Below are 16,541 nucleotides of genomic sequence, written 5' to 3'. Positions count from 1 at the left end.
TCATTTCAGGGAACCAAGGTTACGTGAGTAACTGGAGAATTTTATTTATTTATTTATTTGTACAGCTTTCTGCCTTTTTGCAACCCTAAATAGGAATTAATAAAATTGAATGGACTTACAGTACATTGTTTTATATGTAGACCTGTGGGTGTGGGTTTGTGTGTGTATTTATTTAATTTTCCAGAATATTATACAATTCAACATCCTATGTGTTGTGGTCAGTTCAGCTCAAATTTATACTCATGAATTGAAGAGAGGCCAGTTCTTGAAATCCGAATTTGCCCAATTTAGGTCTGCAAGCATATGTACAAAGGGACTTGGTATTAATAGTGCTGTAAGTGATTTATTTATGGAATGGTACACAGAAAATGATCTTACCCAACACTACTAGCCATTTCATAATAACAGATGAATAAATAAATAAAAAAAAAAACATTACAGTTATCTGTTTAAAACTCAAATCAAAGTCATTTGTTTTGGGAAACAGAATTACATCCCCTACAATTCAATGAAATCATAGCTGTGCTAAAATAAAACTCAAATTAAATAATTAAAATAAAAGTTGCATTCAATTGTTTTAAGATTGTTGAAAGAGTTTACAATATATCATAATCATATCAACACATTTACATGTACTACTTCACAACCAGCACAGAATTACTACTTTTATATGTACTGCTACAATGTTGATACTTCTGACCAGACAGCTGGAGTCAAAGTGAGCCAGGACCACCGCTGTTGCACGCTCAAACTAGGTGTACATAAGGAGAGTGTAATATGATGTGTTTAAAATCATTACAGAGAAGAACATTAGAGTTATTATTTCTTGAAAATCCCAATAATGTGATAAATTACCTCGTGAAAACACATATCCATTTGACTGAACTCTCCATGTCAGTTTTGTTTCCTTTTCTATCCCCCATTCCTCCAGCTTCTGTTTTGTCTAAAGAAAAAAAAAAAAAAAAATCCGTTATTATTACTACTGGTACTCACTCTCTCTTTGCTTGTCTTAGTAACTGTCACTTTCAACATAACAAAAAAAAAAAAAAACTTTTTCAACTTTTGCTTTACATTCAAAAGGACAAACTAAATATTACATGAGCAATTTGCAATGCTGTTACTAAAATGAGAAACATCTAAATACTGTTTAAATCTTTAAAATGAAATAGTGATTTGTGTGACTTTAAATTTTCTAGCAATAAACATCAAGATTTTGCCAGAATGTGAAGCAGGGCTGGAAAAAAAATCCCTAAAAGAAGCTGTCACTCAGCCAATTTGAGACCAAATGCTGGTTTATATATAATTCACATGACCACAATTTTGTGGTTACAACAGGGTATGTGCCCATGGTGCATGTTGGGCCTCTTATATTGAATCAGAATATACATTCTCCCGTTGTAGGACAGGCTAATTCGGAGATCAGTATCAGACTGTGGATATATTTCTGACGTTGTCCTCTCTGTCCTTGAAATTGTGCTTGGTTATTTCAAAGAACAACAGTCAATTTTAAACTATAATCAGTGCATGCTTCCGTTCTACCACATTATGCATTTCTGTTGACAGCACTCCCAACTGTGTGTTTTAAATGACAGTTTTTCTGAGGAGAGGAGAAATGAAGAGAAGGGAAAGAAGATTATTTTTTTCACGTTGCATTGCATTGGCTTAGGATTGTGGAGTCATTAAATGCTGATGGAAAAGCTGTGTCTTCAGTTACTTTTTGAAAAGTTGTGGTGGTTTCAGCAGTTCAGGTATAGGTTGGCAGCTCATTTCACCAGAGAGCTTTGCAGCATATTGTGTCAGGAAGGGTCTGATTTTCCTGATGTTGTCGGAGCCATTGTTGAAATATGGGTGTAAAAGCAGTTAGTCTTCATATACAATCCCAGGTTCTTTGCTTTCCTGGTTGATATTAGTGTTGTAGACCCCCAGCTGGACAGTGATGTTGTGGTTTGCAGGGATTACAAGGAGCACCGTTTTCACAAGACTGAACTGGAGATGGCACTCCTTCATCAAAGTTGAGTTGGCTGAAAGGCAGACACTGATATGAACTGAAGTGGTGGGGTCATCAGGTTGAAACAACAGATATAGCTGCGTATCATCTGCATAGCAATGGTAGGAGAAGCCATGTGTCTTTGTAATCATGCCCAGTGAAGTTGTGTAAATGGAGACAAGAAGAGAAGTGAGCACTGAACCTTGAGGCGCCAATGTGATTAGCTTATGTGATTCAGACACTCCTCCTCTCTGTGAAACCTTGAAATATCTGCCTGTGAGGTACGACTAAAGCAACCTGTGATGTCCAAGTCAGAAAGGGTCGACAGGAGGAACTGGTGGTCAATAAAGGATCACTGTGTCAGCCTTCATTATCAATCTCTCTTTAGTCATAAAAGTCTGATGCTCTCTTTTGTAAGGCTCTTTAAACCTCATTTCAACTGAAGTGCTCCCCACAATGGTTGGCTGCCGAAAGATTTTATGACACCAAAGAAGGATTGTAATTTACACCCGGTCATGGGATTTGCATACTTCTGAACTGCACTCTGGAACATAGGAAGCTTACCAATTCTAGGTTCTTCCATACGGCCTGGCCTTAGCACCTCATACCTTCATGAAGTGCATGGATGCTGATTAGGCTCCATTGCAACTCCAGGCAATTATGACAGAGACCTTGTCAGTAGCTTAGGGTGCAGATTTTGAAGGTCACAGTCTTTCACTTCACCTCTTGGCATTCAAGGTCACTCTACTAGAAATTTTGTCAGTCATCTAACTGTGTGTCTTTGGAGGTATGTGGTGCGGTGGCAGGCTGGGTATATAAAACTTATTCACATACATACAGTACACTTATACGCAAAGTAAACCTTAGCAGTGGGTTTTGTGGTTAGGGTAAACATTTATCTTTGTGGCCTCTCTTTGTGGTTATTTTATATTTGTATTTAACTTATATTACTTACATAGTAAGATTATATTTATGCTCCACACAGTCTAGTAATCAGTCTGACGATAGAGATGTCTTCCACTGGTGATGCTACTCCTAACAGCAGTGGCCAATCACATTCAAGGAATGGAAAGGCACCAGATATCAATCCCCTCCTCGTCAGACAGGGATGAATATGTCCTCTGTGTGGAAGATGTCTCTACCGCCAGGCTGATTACCCGATTGTGGAACATAAATATAAACTTACCAAACATGTTTATAGCATAAGTTTTTCTAAGTTGCTTAGATAACATTTACCTGGGGTCACTGTTGCAAATAATAGCTATATTATTTATTTAAAGATAAATAAGCAGTTATCGATCACCATTTTTGTTTCTTATAAGAAGCATTACAATTGACTTCCATTGCTACATTCAGTTAAACAGCATTGCATTTATCCATCCTGTGTTCACATCATTTATTTGTTTCTAAGATTTAATTTAGTATCTTCCTTCTTGTTTATTCATTTATTATCTATCAGCAATGATTATTAATTTATTGGTATCACTAATAGTTGTGGTATTTACTCCTTGCATGTCTGTTGTTAATAAATCACATTAATTGTATTACAACTGTCTTTCTTGTATCAATGATCAAAGGCTCTTCTAGTTACCCGAACTCTCACAAATGCTTCAGCTAAATAAAATCAAATAAATTACATTACATATAAATTGGATAATAACATTGCATGTGTGCTACTAATGCTTCATGGAGCATTACATTGTGCAGTAGCCTATTTCTGAAATGTGAAACTACAGATTATCCATTCTCTGTTTTATCACAAACTGTTTAATACTTACCCACTGTAAGATAGCATTTATCACTGCAGGCTCATTAAGATTCTGACCAGATTTGACCCTCAATCTTACAATTTGTTTCTTTGTACCTGTTACAATATAAGAAGTGGTATTTATTCCTGGCCACTGGAAATGTGAAGAAAGCAACATTTATATCTTTGATATACTTTTTTTTGGATGTTACAGATGATTAAAGAAGTATGATGGCAAATTAACATATAAAGTTTGAATACAGTTGTTGACCAGATAGGGTTAGAAGAATCTCTCGGTTACGTACGTAACCCTCGTTCCCTGATGGAGGGAACGGAGACGTTATGTCGTGACAACATATGGGGTTTCACTTGGGAACCCAATCATCTCTGAGTTTAAGAGAAAACGCCAATGAGAATTGGCTAGTAGATTTTGCATGCTGAGTCACTCCCCATGCACGCAGGTATATAAGGTGACAGCGTGCATCCACTCATTAGGTTTTATGCTGAGGAGCCGTGAACGTGTCCCGGCAACAGCGAATGGTTCAAGGTTGTGGCATGGGGACATAACGTCTCTGTTCCCTCCATCAGGGAACGAGGGTTACGTACGAAACCGAGACGTTCCCTATCTGTCTGTGACTACGAGTTATGTCATGACGACATATGGGGTCTTTGGAAAGCGCCACAACCTGAACCCCGTCACAACCCTGTGGCGCTGCAAATGTTGACAAGCCGTAGCGTGTCAAAACAAAAGCTACGCTAAGGTCGTAACCTTCCCAAAGCCCCAGCGCAAATGCACTGACCTTGGTACCGAAGGGGACCAAATGGTGAGTACATCGCTGCTGGAGAAGGCCATGCTGCTGTTCCGTCCACAAAAAAAGTTTTTGAAAGGGATTTCAACCTTCAGTTAAAGATTGCTTCATATCTTTCCTATTTGTTCTTTCAGCCTGGCAGAACGATGGGGAAGCGAGCCTAAGGGAAAAGGTCGCTATGGAGACCACATCCTACCCATTGGGAGGTGACATGTGGAGATACTGATATGGACTGACCCAGGGGACCAGTACAGGGGCTGACCGGGACTCCGGGCATGCTAACACCAGTACTGGGCCTGGCGTCCGACTGCTCCGCCAAGTGCACCCCGCTGGAGGATGCTCGACCAGGGTTCGCCAACCAGGGAACTCTACTGGGAGAAGAAAGGCGCTCACATCCCCGTGTGAGGGGGAATGGCGCAGCAAGCGTGACACCGAGCCAGTTCTTCCCGCCAATTACCTGTTATCCAACACACGGGAAGGAACCGGCTCTACACGAAGGTTGTAAAACCTCACGAAGGTGTTAGGTGTTGCCCAGCCTGCAGACCTCCGGGGGCAGTGCTTGCAGGTTCACCACCTGATCTCGGAAAGGAGTGGTGGGAACCTTGGGCACGTATCCAGGCCGGGGTCTCAGGACAATGTTAGAGTAGGCCGGCCCGGACACAAGGCACTCTTTACTTACCGAAAATGCTTGGAGGTCCCCGACCCTCTTGATGGAAGTGAGCGCGATCAGGAGTGCTGTCTTAAGAGACAGGAACTTCAGCTCAACTCAATCAAGCGGCTCAAAGGGACCCCTCTGAAGTCCAGCCAGGACAACAGAGAGATCCCAGGAGGGTATCAGGGGTGTCCTAGGACGATTCAACCTTCTGGCACCCCTCAGGAACCTGACGATCAGGTCATGCCTTCCCAAAGACCGGCCGTCCACTGCATCGTGATGTGCTGCGATAGCAGTAACATACACTTTCAAGGTGGAGGATGACAGCCTACGCTCCAACCTTTCTTGCAGGAAAGAAAGCACGACTCTAACCGAGCATCGGTGAGAAGAACACCAATTCGTGAACAGACTCCACTTCAAAGCATAGGCCTGCCTCGTACAGGGAGCTCTAGCCTGAGTGATAGTGTCTACCACTTAGGTCTGCCATATGGTGCCCAGCCCCTGAGAAAGAAGGTCCTTCCTCAGGGGGATGTGCCAGGGAGGGGCTGTCACGAGGAGCATGAGTTCTGAAAACCAGGTCTGGGTGGGCCAATAAGGCGCAACCAACAGGACCTGTTTCTCATCCTCCCTGACCTTGCACAGTGTCTGTGCGAGCAGGCTCACTGGGGGAAACGCATACTTGCATAGAGCCCGAGGCCAGCTGTGTGCCAGTGCATCCATGCCCAGGGGGGCCTGGGTCAGGGAATAGTACAACTGGCAGTGGGAGGACTCGTGGGAAGCAAACAGGTCCACCTGAGCTTCCCCAAATCGACTCCAGATCAGCTGGACCGGCTGGGGATGGAGTCGCCATTCTCCGGGGAAAGTGAGCTGTCTTGAGAGCGCATCGGCCGCACGATTGAGCTCCCCCGGAATGTGGACGGCGCGCAGCGACTTGAGCCATGTCTGACTCCAGAGGAGTCAGAGACAAGTTGAGACATGCGACGTGATCGTAAACCGCCCTGTCGGTTGATGTATGAAACAGCTGCAGTGTTGTCTGTGCGGACCAACACGTGCTTGTCCAGCAGCAGCGGCCGGAACTGCCGCAAGGCTAGATGCACTGCCAGCAACTCCAGACAGTTGATGTGCCAAAGCAGTAGAGGTCCTGTCCAGAACCCTGAAGCTGCCTGCCCGTTGCACGTAGCGTAGCGTATTGGAGGCATCTGTCGTGACAACTTGGCGGAGCAGTCGGACGCCAGGCCCAGTACTGGTGTTAGCATGCCCGGAGTCCCAGTCAGCCCCTGTACTTGGCTAGGTGTCCATATGGCTTGATTCCCTATGGGAAAAAATATCATCTAAACTTTTCTAAAGACAGTAAGTTCCCCTCAGACATGCATTCATATAAACTCCTACACTTAATTGAATCGCGATTTGTTTAGCATCTCAACCGATTTGAATCGTCACATATTTTAATCGATTTTCAACCGGCTCGCGGTTAATCGTTACATCCCTAGTTCTGAGTCATCACATCAAAATTCCCTGTGTCCCCGGAGGGATTGGCCAGAGACGCGTGGAGAGGCGTTGCGTCTCCGAACCGCAACCTCTTGGCCACTGGTGATAGGGCGCATCGTGGGTGAGAGACGCTGTTCTCGCCACCTCCTGAAGAGCAGTCTCCCACAACTCCAGGTTGCCCATGTCAGGGCCATTTCGTCATCTTCTTGGAGGACTTAGCGGCCGGGTGCGACACGGGGGGGCGCCGCTCTCCTGTGTGGGGCTCGACGCGCCGGCCTCGACGGTGTCTCAGCGCGGGGTGGAGGACGCAGGAGGGCGTGAGACGTGGCCCGCGACGGAGCGGTGGCAGCTGGAGGATCATGTCGGGCAAGATGTATTGAATGGCCTCAGTCTGCTTTTGAACTCCCGAGAACTGTGTCGAGTCTGCTTTTGAACTGACGAGACAGTGTCACCGAACAGGCCAGCCTGGGAGATGGGAGTGTCATGAGATGGGAGTGGCCAGGTTGAGCCAGAGATGGCGCTCTTGGACCACCAGAGTGGACATCGCCTTCCCGAGGGACCGCGCCGTGACTTTCGTCACCCGGAGGGCAAAGTCAGTCGCCGTGCGCAGCTCCTGCATCAACCTCGGGTCGGTGCTACCCTCATGCATTTGTTTGAGCGCCTTGGCTTGGTGCACGTACCCCCTAGCTGCCCCGCCATCGAGGGTAGTGAGGACGGAAGAGGGAGCCGAGCCGTAAAATGAGCAAAACGAGCTTCACTGTAACCCTCAGATCTCCCAGAGTACTAACTGGCGGTCCTCTGCTCGTAGCATAGAAACCAGGACGGGTAATAACAGAGGGGTCTGCTCCACTCCCCTTGAGGAGAGAGAGACGCGATCGCAGCGATGCCATGGTCATACACCCACAATAGACGCATGACTCATGCACGAGCGCCGTTTTCAGCATGCTGCAGGCCCAGACACTGAAGACAGCGATCGTGGCCGTCGACAGAGGAGAGGAAACGACCGCATCCAGAAGGACACAGACGAAACGGCATCTTGAAAAAGACGCGAATCGTCCGTGATTTGCTCTTTTAGAGAAAACTGCTCTTTTAGCTGAAGCGCCCAGGGGAATCACTGCTGACAGGGACACCGCTGTAACGCGCCAGCCTCCGCAACACAAAGATGAATGGCTTTGTAGTGAGTATAAACATCAACTACTCTGCTCCGAATCAAAAATCTAATGAGTGGATGCACGCTGTCGCCTTATATACCCGTGTGCACGGGGAGTGGCTCAGCATGCAAAATCCACTAGCCAGTTCTCATTGGCGTTTTCTCTTAAACTCAGAGATGATTGGGTTCCCAAGTGAGACCCCATATGTCGTCACAACATAACTCATAGTGACCGACAGATAGGGATTGTGCATTTCTAATGTTTGTAATGAACAATCAGTAGCTAAGGACCAGACATGAAACTTACGGTGCATGCAGAGGAACGGAAGGACGTTTGAGCAGTCCCGATAACTGATTATGCCACCAGGATCTGAAACACCACAAGGACTATGCAGCCCAGATTGTAAATGCAACCTTGTAAAGGAGACACTGGAGACATTCGTTGCATCTGACCATTTCCACACATCTCTGAACAGACCAATCCAAGCACTTGCATATGGACTCATCAGCACATTCAGCTGGTTTTTCTCAGTTTGATTCTGAATGATGACCAGATCTGTGTAATACTGTCTGCAGTAGCTCTGAGCAGCCTTCCAGGTCTTGGTATTACTGATGAAAACAAACCTGTTTGCTCCATTCTCTGTTAAAAAAAAAAATAAAAAAAAAAAGGTTAAATTGCATTTATTTTTACACAGTGTAATTTTCACAGGTTAAATGTCAATGCTGCAGCCAGACATGACAAGTAGTGATCACCTGTTTTGAAATGCCTCATGTGCATAAATACCTTAAATCAGATCCAACAGTATGGTTGGATTTTCTATTGAACAATCCAAAATGAAAAGCATTGTGAAAACTGTGAAGCAGTACAAATCTGGAAGACGATACAAAGTAATTTAAAATGCAGTTTAACATATTCAGTGCAGCCCTTGATATAGAAAAATTTGATCTTCCTCTCCATTAAACTTTCAGGATTTTTATGTTGAAGTGTTTCCTGTGCCATGTTTAAAGTCTGATTATTCCAAGGTGTGTCTTATTAACTTGTTACTCCATGTGTATATAACCCCTAGTGTTTCGTGTTTATTGTTGGTTCATGTCCTTCCATGGATGTTGTGTGCAGTTGCTTTCAGTTTTGTTTTGTTGTACTCCCTTGTTTCCTGGTTCTCGCTTGTTTATATTTGTTTTGCAGGTTATTTCCATTATTATTAAAACGTACCCAACATTTAGATCCTGATTCCCTTGTTTTCTGCGTTCATGCACATTAGTTAGTTAGTTAGTTAGTTAGTTAGAGCTCGGTTCCAAGCCATAGTGACTTGATGGATAAATTATCTATAAGAAGATCTATCTTGTGCAAGTTGATTGAGCTCGGCCAGTGTCTGTGTTGACATTGCGGTGATTGTATCGAGCCATCGAGTTGCTGGCCTTCCTCGTTTCCTTATTCTCTTTGTTCGGCCAAGCATGATGTCCTTTTCCAGTGATTGATGTCTCCTGATGATGTGGCCAAAGTAGGCGAGTTGTAATTGTGTAATCCGAGATTCGAATTATATTGCTGGCTTGATTTGTTTGTCCTTCTTGCGGCCCATGGGATTGATAACATTCTTCTCCAGCACTACATTTCAAATGCAATGATCTGTCGACTGTCCTGTTTCCTTAACGTCCAACTCTCGCAACCGTAGGTGACTACGGAAAATATCAAATTGTGCATAAGCTGTATCTTGGTTGACAGGGAGATTCTTAGATTTAAAAACCTTATCCAATGACTTCATCATCAACTTTCTCATTGCGATTCTTGGTTCACTATCGATCCAAGTAGATTGAAGTCCTTAACAACTTCTATTTCATCGCCATTCAGCTGGTAAGTGTACTGGTCATTTACGGTCTCTACGGTTCCTGTCCCGCTGTTGCTGAGCCACGACAGCGATTGGGATCACGGGGATCGCAAATGAATCTAGCGCTCTCTCTCGAGGTTCTGAAGCCCTCGCTGCGGTCTCTTACCTCTTTGAGTGAGAGCTCTATGCTGCAGCTATCTTCCTCCGAGGAGGTTGATGTTAGCAATGATGTATATGAGATTGAGGACTCGCCATCTAAATCTTTTGCATATGAAAAGCATACTGCATTTTAGATCGCTCGATTCTCCCTGCCCTCGCTATAATTAGGGGTGGGGATGCACATGATTTATGTGTGGTTTGTTTTGGAGCGGAGCACGCACAGTCAGCTCTTGAGTGGGCTGGCTGTGTTCATTCATAAAATGTCCCTAAGTGTACAAGTGTGCATTACCTTGGATGTTTAGCTCTGCTCCCGCTGGTGTTTCTTCTCGAGGGAAGAAAGTCTTATGCATTATAAAATCGAGTGGCTCTTTACGGCATTACGGGTCTGCAGCAAATAATGTCGGGGTAATCAGTAAGCAGACGGGAGGTTCCTTTTCTCTCTCTTTCCCCTAAATGCGTGCAAATGTATAAATGTGTTTGCAGGCTATATATTATAATCAGACCGTGTTCACTTGTTTGGCTGCATTTAAGTCTGAGGAATTAAATGATGAATATTCATCTGGCTTTGAGAAGTTAGATATATATTTTGTATACATATATATATATATATATATATATATATTATTCAGCAGAGGGATCGGAGACGGGCCTCAGCCTTTCTCCTCCCTCACTCTTTAAATACAGCGCTCTCTTGGTATATAAAAAATTCTCGAGTTAGAGCAAGGTGTTTTACCTCTCTTCCTCTGAGGTTGATGTGGTCAGCAAAATATGAAGAGTTGGTATGTCGGGACCTACCGGTTTTCCCTGTCTCCACACCGAGGTGTTGAGAGCATGGGTTTAACCATTTTTCATTCCTGCTAATCTGCCCTTTAAATTTTTTTTTTCAATTTTTCGGGCTGAATGAGTAGGTTTATAGGGCGATGTCTAAGGTGAGATATCGGTTCCCATTGCGCCCGGGCCGAAGGCTTCTAAGCAGAAAGTGGATCTGCGGACCATCATTCTCGCTAAATAGTCTACGACTAAAATGTCCTGACGCCTATGGCCCAGGACTTCTGAGGGTGGGCCCCTCTGGGGAAGAGCAGTGTACACCTCATCATACGGTGCCCGTCTCTCCTCAGTGCCCTCAGGAGACCGGCCTGTCAACCCTGCCACCCCCGGTGTTTCAGGGCGCAGCGGTCTCCAGCGAGCGCATCTCTCCGCATTCACCCGGAAATGTAGCGGTTCTGGGAGGCACGCTACCTCCTAGGAGGTCTCCAGAGCAGCTAGATCGGCCGTCCCCTGCCGGTCCTCCGCTTCAGGGCACCGAGCTAGCCACTCTAAGTACACCAGAGGCCAGTCTCGAGAGACTGGTTCCCTTAGTAGGTCACCTGACAGTGTGGGAGCCCCTGCCAAACGTATCTCATTGGGTCCTGCCCCAAGCAGGCTGTGGTTGTGTCAGTCTAAGTCTTCCAAGAAGATGACGGGTCTGAGGACCGTCTTTTTCAATAGGAGACTTCAGCCAAAAAGTCCTGGTGCCCATGGCTTAGGACGTCTGAGGGCAGGCCCCTCTGGGGAAGAGCGGTGTACACCTCATCATACGGTGCCCGTCTCTCCTCAGTGCCCTCAGGAGATCGTTCCGTTAACCCTGCCACCCCCGGTGCTTCAGGGCACAGCGATCTTTAGTGAGTGTATCTCTCAGTTTCCGCCCGGAAACGTAGCAGTCCTGAAAGGCTCGCTACCTCCAAGGAGATCTCTAGAGCAGCTAGATCGGCTGTCTCCTGCTGGTCCTCTGCTTCAGGGCACCGAGCTAGCAGCTCTAAATACACCAGAGGCCAGTCTCGAGAGACTGGTTGCCTTAGTACATCATCTGGCAGCATGGAAGCTTCTGCCAAATGTGTCTCATTGGGTCTTGCACAATGTAGAAAGAGGCTACAAGATTCAGTTCGGGTCACGTCCGCCTCTATTCAAAGGGGTGTTTCCCACTCTGGTGGGCTCCGAGCAGGCTCTGGTCATGGAACAAGAAGTAGACACTCTCTTGAGGAAGGAGGCCATCAAGGTGGTCCCTCCTCTCGACAGAGAGTCCGGGTTCTACAGCCGGTACTTCATCGTTCTGAAGAAGGATGGGTTACATCCGATTTTAGATCTGCGTTTGTTGAATCGCTCAGTCATGCGACTCAAGTTCAGAATGCTCACGATCAAACTGGTCGTGTCTCAAATCAGGTCAGAGGACTGGTTTGTGACGATAAATCTGAAGGACACATACTTCCATATATCCATCCTTCCTCAACACAGGAAGTTCCTGAGGTTTGCTTTCGGGGGCAAAGCGTACCAATATTGGGTTCTTCCGTTCGGTCTGGCACTCTCACCCTGCACTTTCACTAAGTGTGTGGATGCTGCTCTGGCTCCTCTGCGACTCCAGGGCATCCCCATACTGAATTACATCAACGATTGGTTGATACTAGCTCAATCAGAGCAGATAGTGGTTTGGCATCGAGATGTCGTTCTCGTTCACATGAAAGAGTTGGGTTTAAGACTAAACGCAAAGAAAAGTGTGTTTTCTCCAGTACAGAGGACCACATATCTGGGCGTAGTGTGGGATTCAACCATGATGCAGGCACGTCTGTCTCCTGCTCGGATCAAGGCGATCCTCACGGCAGTCAAGAGAGTGAGAGAAGGCTAGTCACTCACTGTGAAGCAGTTCCAGAAACTATTGTGTCTGATGGCAGCTGTGTCCAACGTGATACCTTTTGGCCTGCTGTACATGAGACCCTTGTAGTGGTGGCTCAAGACCAAAGGGTTTTCCCTGAGGTGCAACCCGCTTCGCATGATCAAGGTCACGCGGCGATGCTTACGTTCCTTAGACATGTGGAAGAAACCTTGGTTCCTGTCACAAGGCCCCGTTTTGGGGGCTCCATGTCGTCGCGTAATGTTAACGACGGACACCTCCCTCACGGGCTGGGGAGCGGTCATGAGTGGCCCACCCAGGGTCTGTGGGAAGGTCCCCATCTCATGTGGCACATCAACTGCCTGGAGATTCTGGCCGTGTCTTGAGCATTGAAGCAATTTCTCCCAGACCTGAGAGGCCATCATGTGCTTGATCGCATAGACAACACATCGGTGGTCTCTTACATCAACTGCCAGGGGGGGTCTGCGCTCGCGCCAGCCTGTAAAGGCCAGATCCTTCTGTGGTCCCAGGGGAAACTGCTCTCCGTGAGGGCAGTGTACATCCCTGGGCACCTCAATCAGGGAGCAGACATCCTGTCGAGGCAGGGGCTGAGGCAATGGAAGCTCCACACCGAGGTGGTGGAGCAGATTTGGAAGAAGTTCGGTCGAGCCCAGGTAGACTTGTTTGCGTCTCAAGAGACCTCACAATGTCCCCTGTTGTTCTCCCTCACGCATCCAGCTCCGCTGGGGCTGGATGCTATGGTACAGACGTGGCCGAGGCTTTGTCTGTACGCCTTCCCCGATTGCTCTGCTCCTGGGAATTCTGGAGAGAGTTCGCCAGGACGGGGTTCGTCTCATAATAATAGCTCCATATTGGCCGGCCATGGTTTGCGGACCTGGTAGCCCTACTCGAAGACTCCATGGGAGATTCCCATTAGGCGGAATCTCCTCTCTCAGGCGGGGGGCACCATCTTTCACCCCCACCCAAAGTTGTGGAAACTGTGGGTGTGGCCCCTGGGGGGGCACAACTTGTAGCTTCCGGTCTCTCAACTGAGGTTGTTGAGACCATACTCCACTCCAGAGCTCCCTCCACGAGGAAACTGTACTCCTTGAAGTGGGTTGTTCACTTCATGGTGCGGAAATCGTCAGCTGCTCCCAGTTAACTGCCCAGTTGGTTCAGTTCTGGAGTTCCTGCAGGAACGATTCTTCGCAGGTTTGACCCCCTCCACCTTTAGAGTGTTCGTGGTGGCCATAGCTGCTTTCCACATTCCTTTAGGTGGTCATTCACTGGGGGCAAAACCCGTTGGTACATGTTTATTTCGCTGTGCTTGAGGCCAGGAGAAGTATGGTACTGCTCCAGACATTCAGGTGCTTCTGTCTTAGCGGTGCTCGCCATGATTTCACACTAGACAGGCATTTGTCAGTATGGTGGCGTGGGCATACTCATTCCCAAAGCATTTTCGACGCAGCTCGAGTTCCTGAAGGGGAACGTCTCTAGGTTACGTATGTAACCCTGGTTCTCCGAGGGAACGAGACACTCCGTCGCGTTGCCATACTTCCTGGATCCCTGTGAGCGACTTGCTTCAACTATCGAAAGCTAATGCTGCTTGTTTCGGATGCGCTTTTAAGCTCTCTGGTCTCTACGTCACCCCGCCCATGACATTTCACCATTCCATTGGACTGATTTCACATGTGATTCAGAGTGTGGGCACACAGGGGTGTTCCCAAAGCGTTTTCGACGCAGCGTCTTGTTCCCTCAGGGAACCAGGGTTACATACGTTTACCTAGAGACATTCCTCATGCCCTCTGAGCTGCTCGTTATCAAAGTGGTATCATCCGCATATCTGAGATTGTTCATGTTATGCCCCCCAATACAAATTCCTTCTTCGCTTTCAGCAAGCTTGGCATTCCTGAAGATTACTTTAGCATATAAATTGAACAAAAATGGTTATAGAATGCATCCTTGTCTGACTCCACGTTCCACTCTAAACCACTGGGTTTCTCCATACTCAGTTCTGACTGTGGCCTCTTGGTCTTCATAGAGACTTTTTATGAGGTTGATCAGATGGATTGGCACACCCATGTTCTTTAGCATCATCATTAGACAATAGCATCACAGAGACAATCATAATTTCGTCTTCTACACCCAGGTTATTCTGGTAAGAGTTCTCAGTGTATTCTTTCCATTGGTTTTTGATTTCTTCCGGCTCCGTCGACTTGGTCCCATTGGAATTTTTCAGTATGCCAGTCCTGGGTCGGAATAAACTCTCTTAAGTTCCCTGCTGATCCAATTTGCTGCTTGCCGATTGCCACTGGCATTGGCTGCTCGCCTTTTATCCAAATTCTTCAAAGTATCGGCAGTTATCCATGGTTGTGAAGGTCTTTTCTGCTTTCTGGTAAGTGTTTTTGCGGCTTCATCATTAACTATAGTTCTTATGTCCATCCATAGCTCCTCAGGTTCTTTATCAGTGGTGCCCAGTACTGAAAAACGATTATGTAGATTGCTCCAGAACACCTGCGGGATGCTGGTCAAATCAGATTTTGGCACCATCGGCTGTCTTCTCTTCTTTCGAAGCTGAATTTTAAACTTGCACATTAAAAGTTTGTGATCAGTTCCACAATCAGTTCCTGGCTTTGTTTTCACCGTTACGATTTGATTCTTATGGATACCATTTGGTGATGTCCAACATCCACATTACAGAAGTAGAAATACTGTCATAAAATGAGTTCACTGTAGCTGTTATGAAGCTGTTTTGCTTACAATTTCCTGTGTGTGCAATGCAACATGTTAACTGCTAAATTATCCTTGATTATCCTGGACAGTTAGAGATTTGTTATACCTTATTACAGGGCTTCCTCAAATCTAGTCCTCGTAGTTTAGCTCAAACTCTGAACAAACTCACTTAACTGTAATTTTCTAGGGATCTTGAAGACCTTCATGAGCTGGCTCAGGTGTGTTTGATTAGGGTCGGACCTAAACTCTGCAAGGCATTGGCCCTCCAGGGCAAGATTTGAGGAATATGCCTTATTAGTATGCTAGGCTGCTTACTACATTGTCCACTCAAAATATTTACATTAATAACATTGCTTCTATCATTTCTTACCATTGAAGCAAAAAAATGGATATAGACCATTGCAATCATAATCATTCCATGAGCTACCATGCATCAAACCACACGCCTCATATCCACCATAGTTGTTTGGTTCTCCAGAGCTCCAAGTGCTAAATGCAATTTTCTGATTTTGATAAGACCACCGCCAGCTATTGATGTCATTGTACAGTCCAGTCCAAGCCATTTTAGTAATTTTTTGAACTACTTCTCGTAGATTCACCCAGTCTTCATCACTTTGAACAGTAGCCAGGTCAATGTGATTCTCTCTGCAGTAAGCTTGTGCCTGTTTCCAAGTCTTCTGTTCCTGAATTACAACATACTCACGTGAGATGCCCCCAGTAAATGAACAGAATCCTGTTGAGAAAAGTATTGAATGTTACAGTGTGCAGACATACACATGCAAACACTTAACCAGACATGGCATTGGGATTTTTGAGGTGAAGCATTTTTTTAGGTGAGCTATAAGGAAAAAAGCCAAACAGCGTCGCGCCAGACACAAATCTAGATCAAAGAAAAGCTTTTTGAGGTGCGTAAATCCAACATATGAATCCAAAATCAAACAACAGATCCGCACATGAAAAATATGCCAAAAAAGCTCAAAAGACATTTAATATCCAGAGGCCAAAATACACTGCACAAAGTGAAAAGGTGCAAAAAGTGCAAAATGTTTTTGTGATCAACCCTTCATCAGTGTTGTGTTTCCAGGTATACACCTGCGCTCATTTAAACACTATCACCGTAATGACATTAATATTCCGGACCTTAAATATAGCAACAAACAGGCAAAAGATATATATATACATATATTATATATATATTACATTTACATTTAGTCATTTAGCAGACGCTTTTATCCAAAGCGACTTACAAATGAGGACAATAGAAGCAATCAAAACTAACAAAAGAGCAACAATATGCAAGTGCAAATGACAAGTCTCGGTTAGCCTAACGCAGTATACGTAGCAAG

General features: G+C 45.7%; 1 protein-coding gene across 1 annotated transcript in view; it reads right to left on the bottom strand.

Annotated features, from left to right (window-relative positions):
- The window catches only part of LOC107747647 (uncharacterized), a 28,072-nt gene extending 12,297 nt beyond the window's left edge, over window positions 1-15,775 (bottom strand). Inside the window, exons 1-4 of the mRNA XM_016562240.1 lie at window positions 15,566-15,775; window positions 8,141-8,473; window positions 3,766-3,851; window positions 859-943 (exon numbers count right to left, since the gene is read on the bottom strand). Of these exons, the coding sequence (XP_016417726.1) occupies window positions 859-943; window positions 3,766-3,851; window positions 8,141-8,473; window positions 15,566-15,758 (697 nt within the window). The 5' untranslated portion in view covers window positions 15,759-15,775. The remainder of the gene's footprint in view (window positions 1-858; window positions 944-3,765; window positions 3,852-8,140; window positions 8,474-15,565) is intronic.
- Between the last annotated feature and the right edge of the window lie 766 nt (window positions 15,776-16,541).

The sequence above is a fragment of the Sinocyclocheilus rhinocerous genome, unplaced genomic scaffold (assembly GCF_001515625.1).
Source record: "Sinocyclocheilus rhinocerous isolate Xijiao unplaced genomic scaffold, SAMN03320098_v1.1 scaffold2604, whole genome shotgun sequence".
Classification (NCBI taxonomy): domain Eukaryota; kingdom Metazoa; phylum Chordata; class Actinopteri; order Cypriniformes; family Cyprinidae; genus Sinocyclocheilus; species Sinocyclocheilus rhinocerous.
This window is presented reverse-complemented; position numbering and strand designations above follow the sequence as displayed.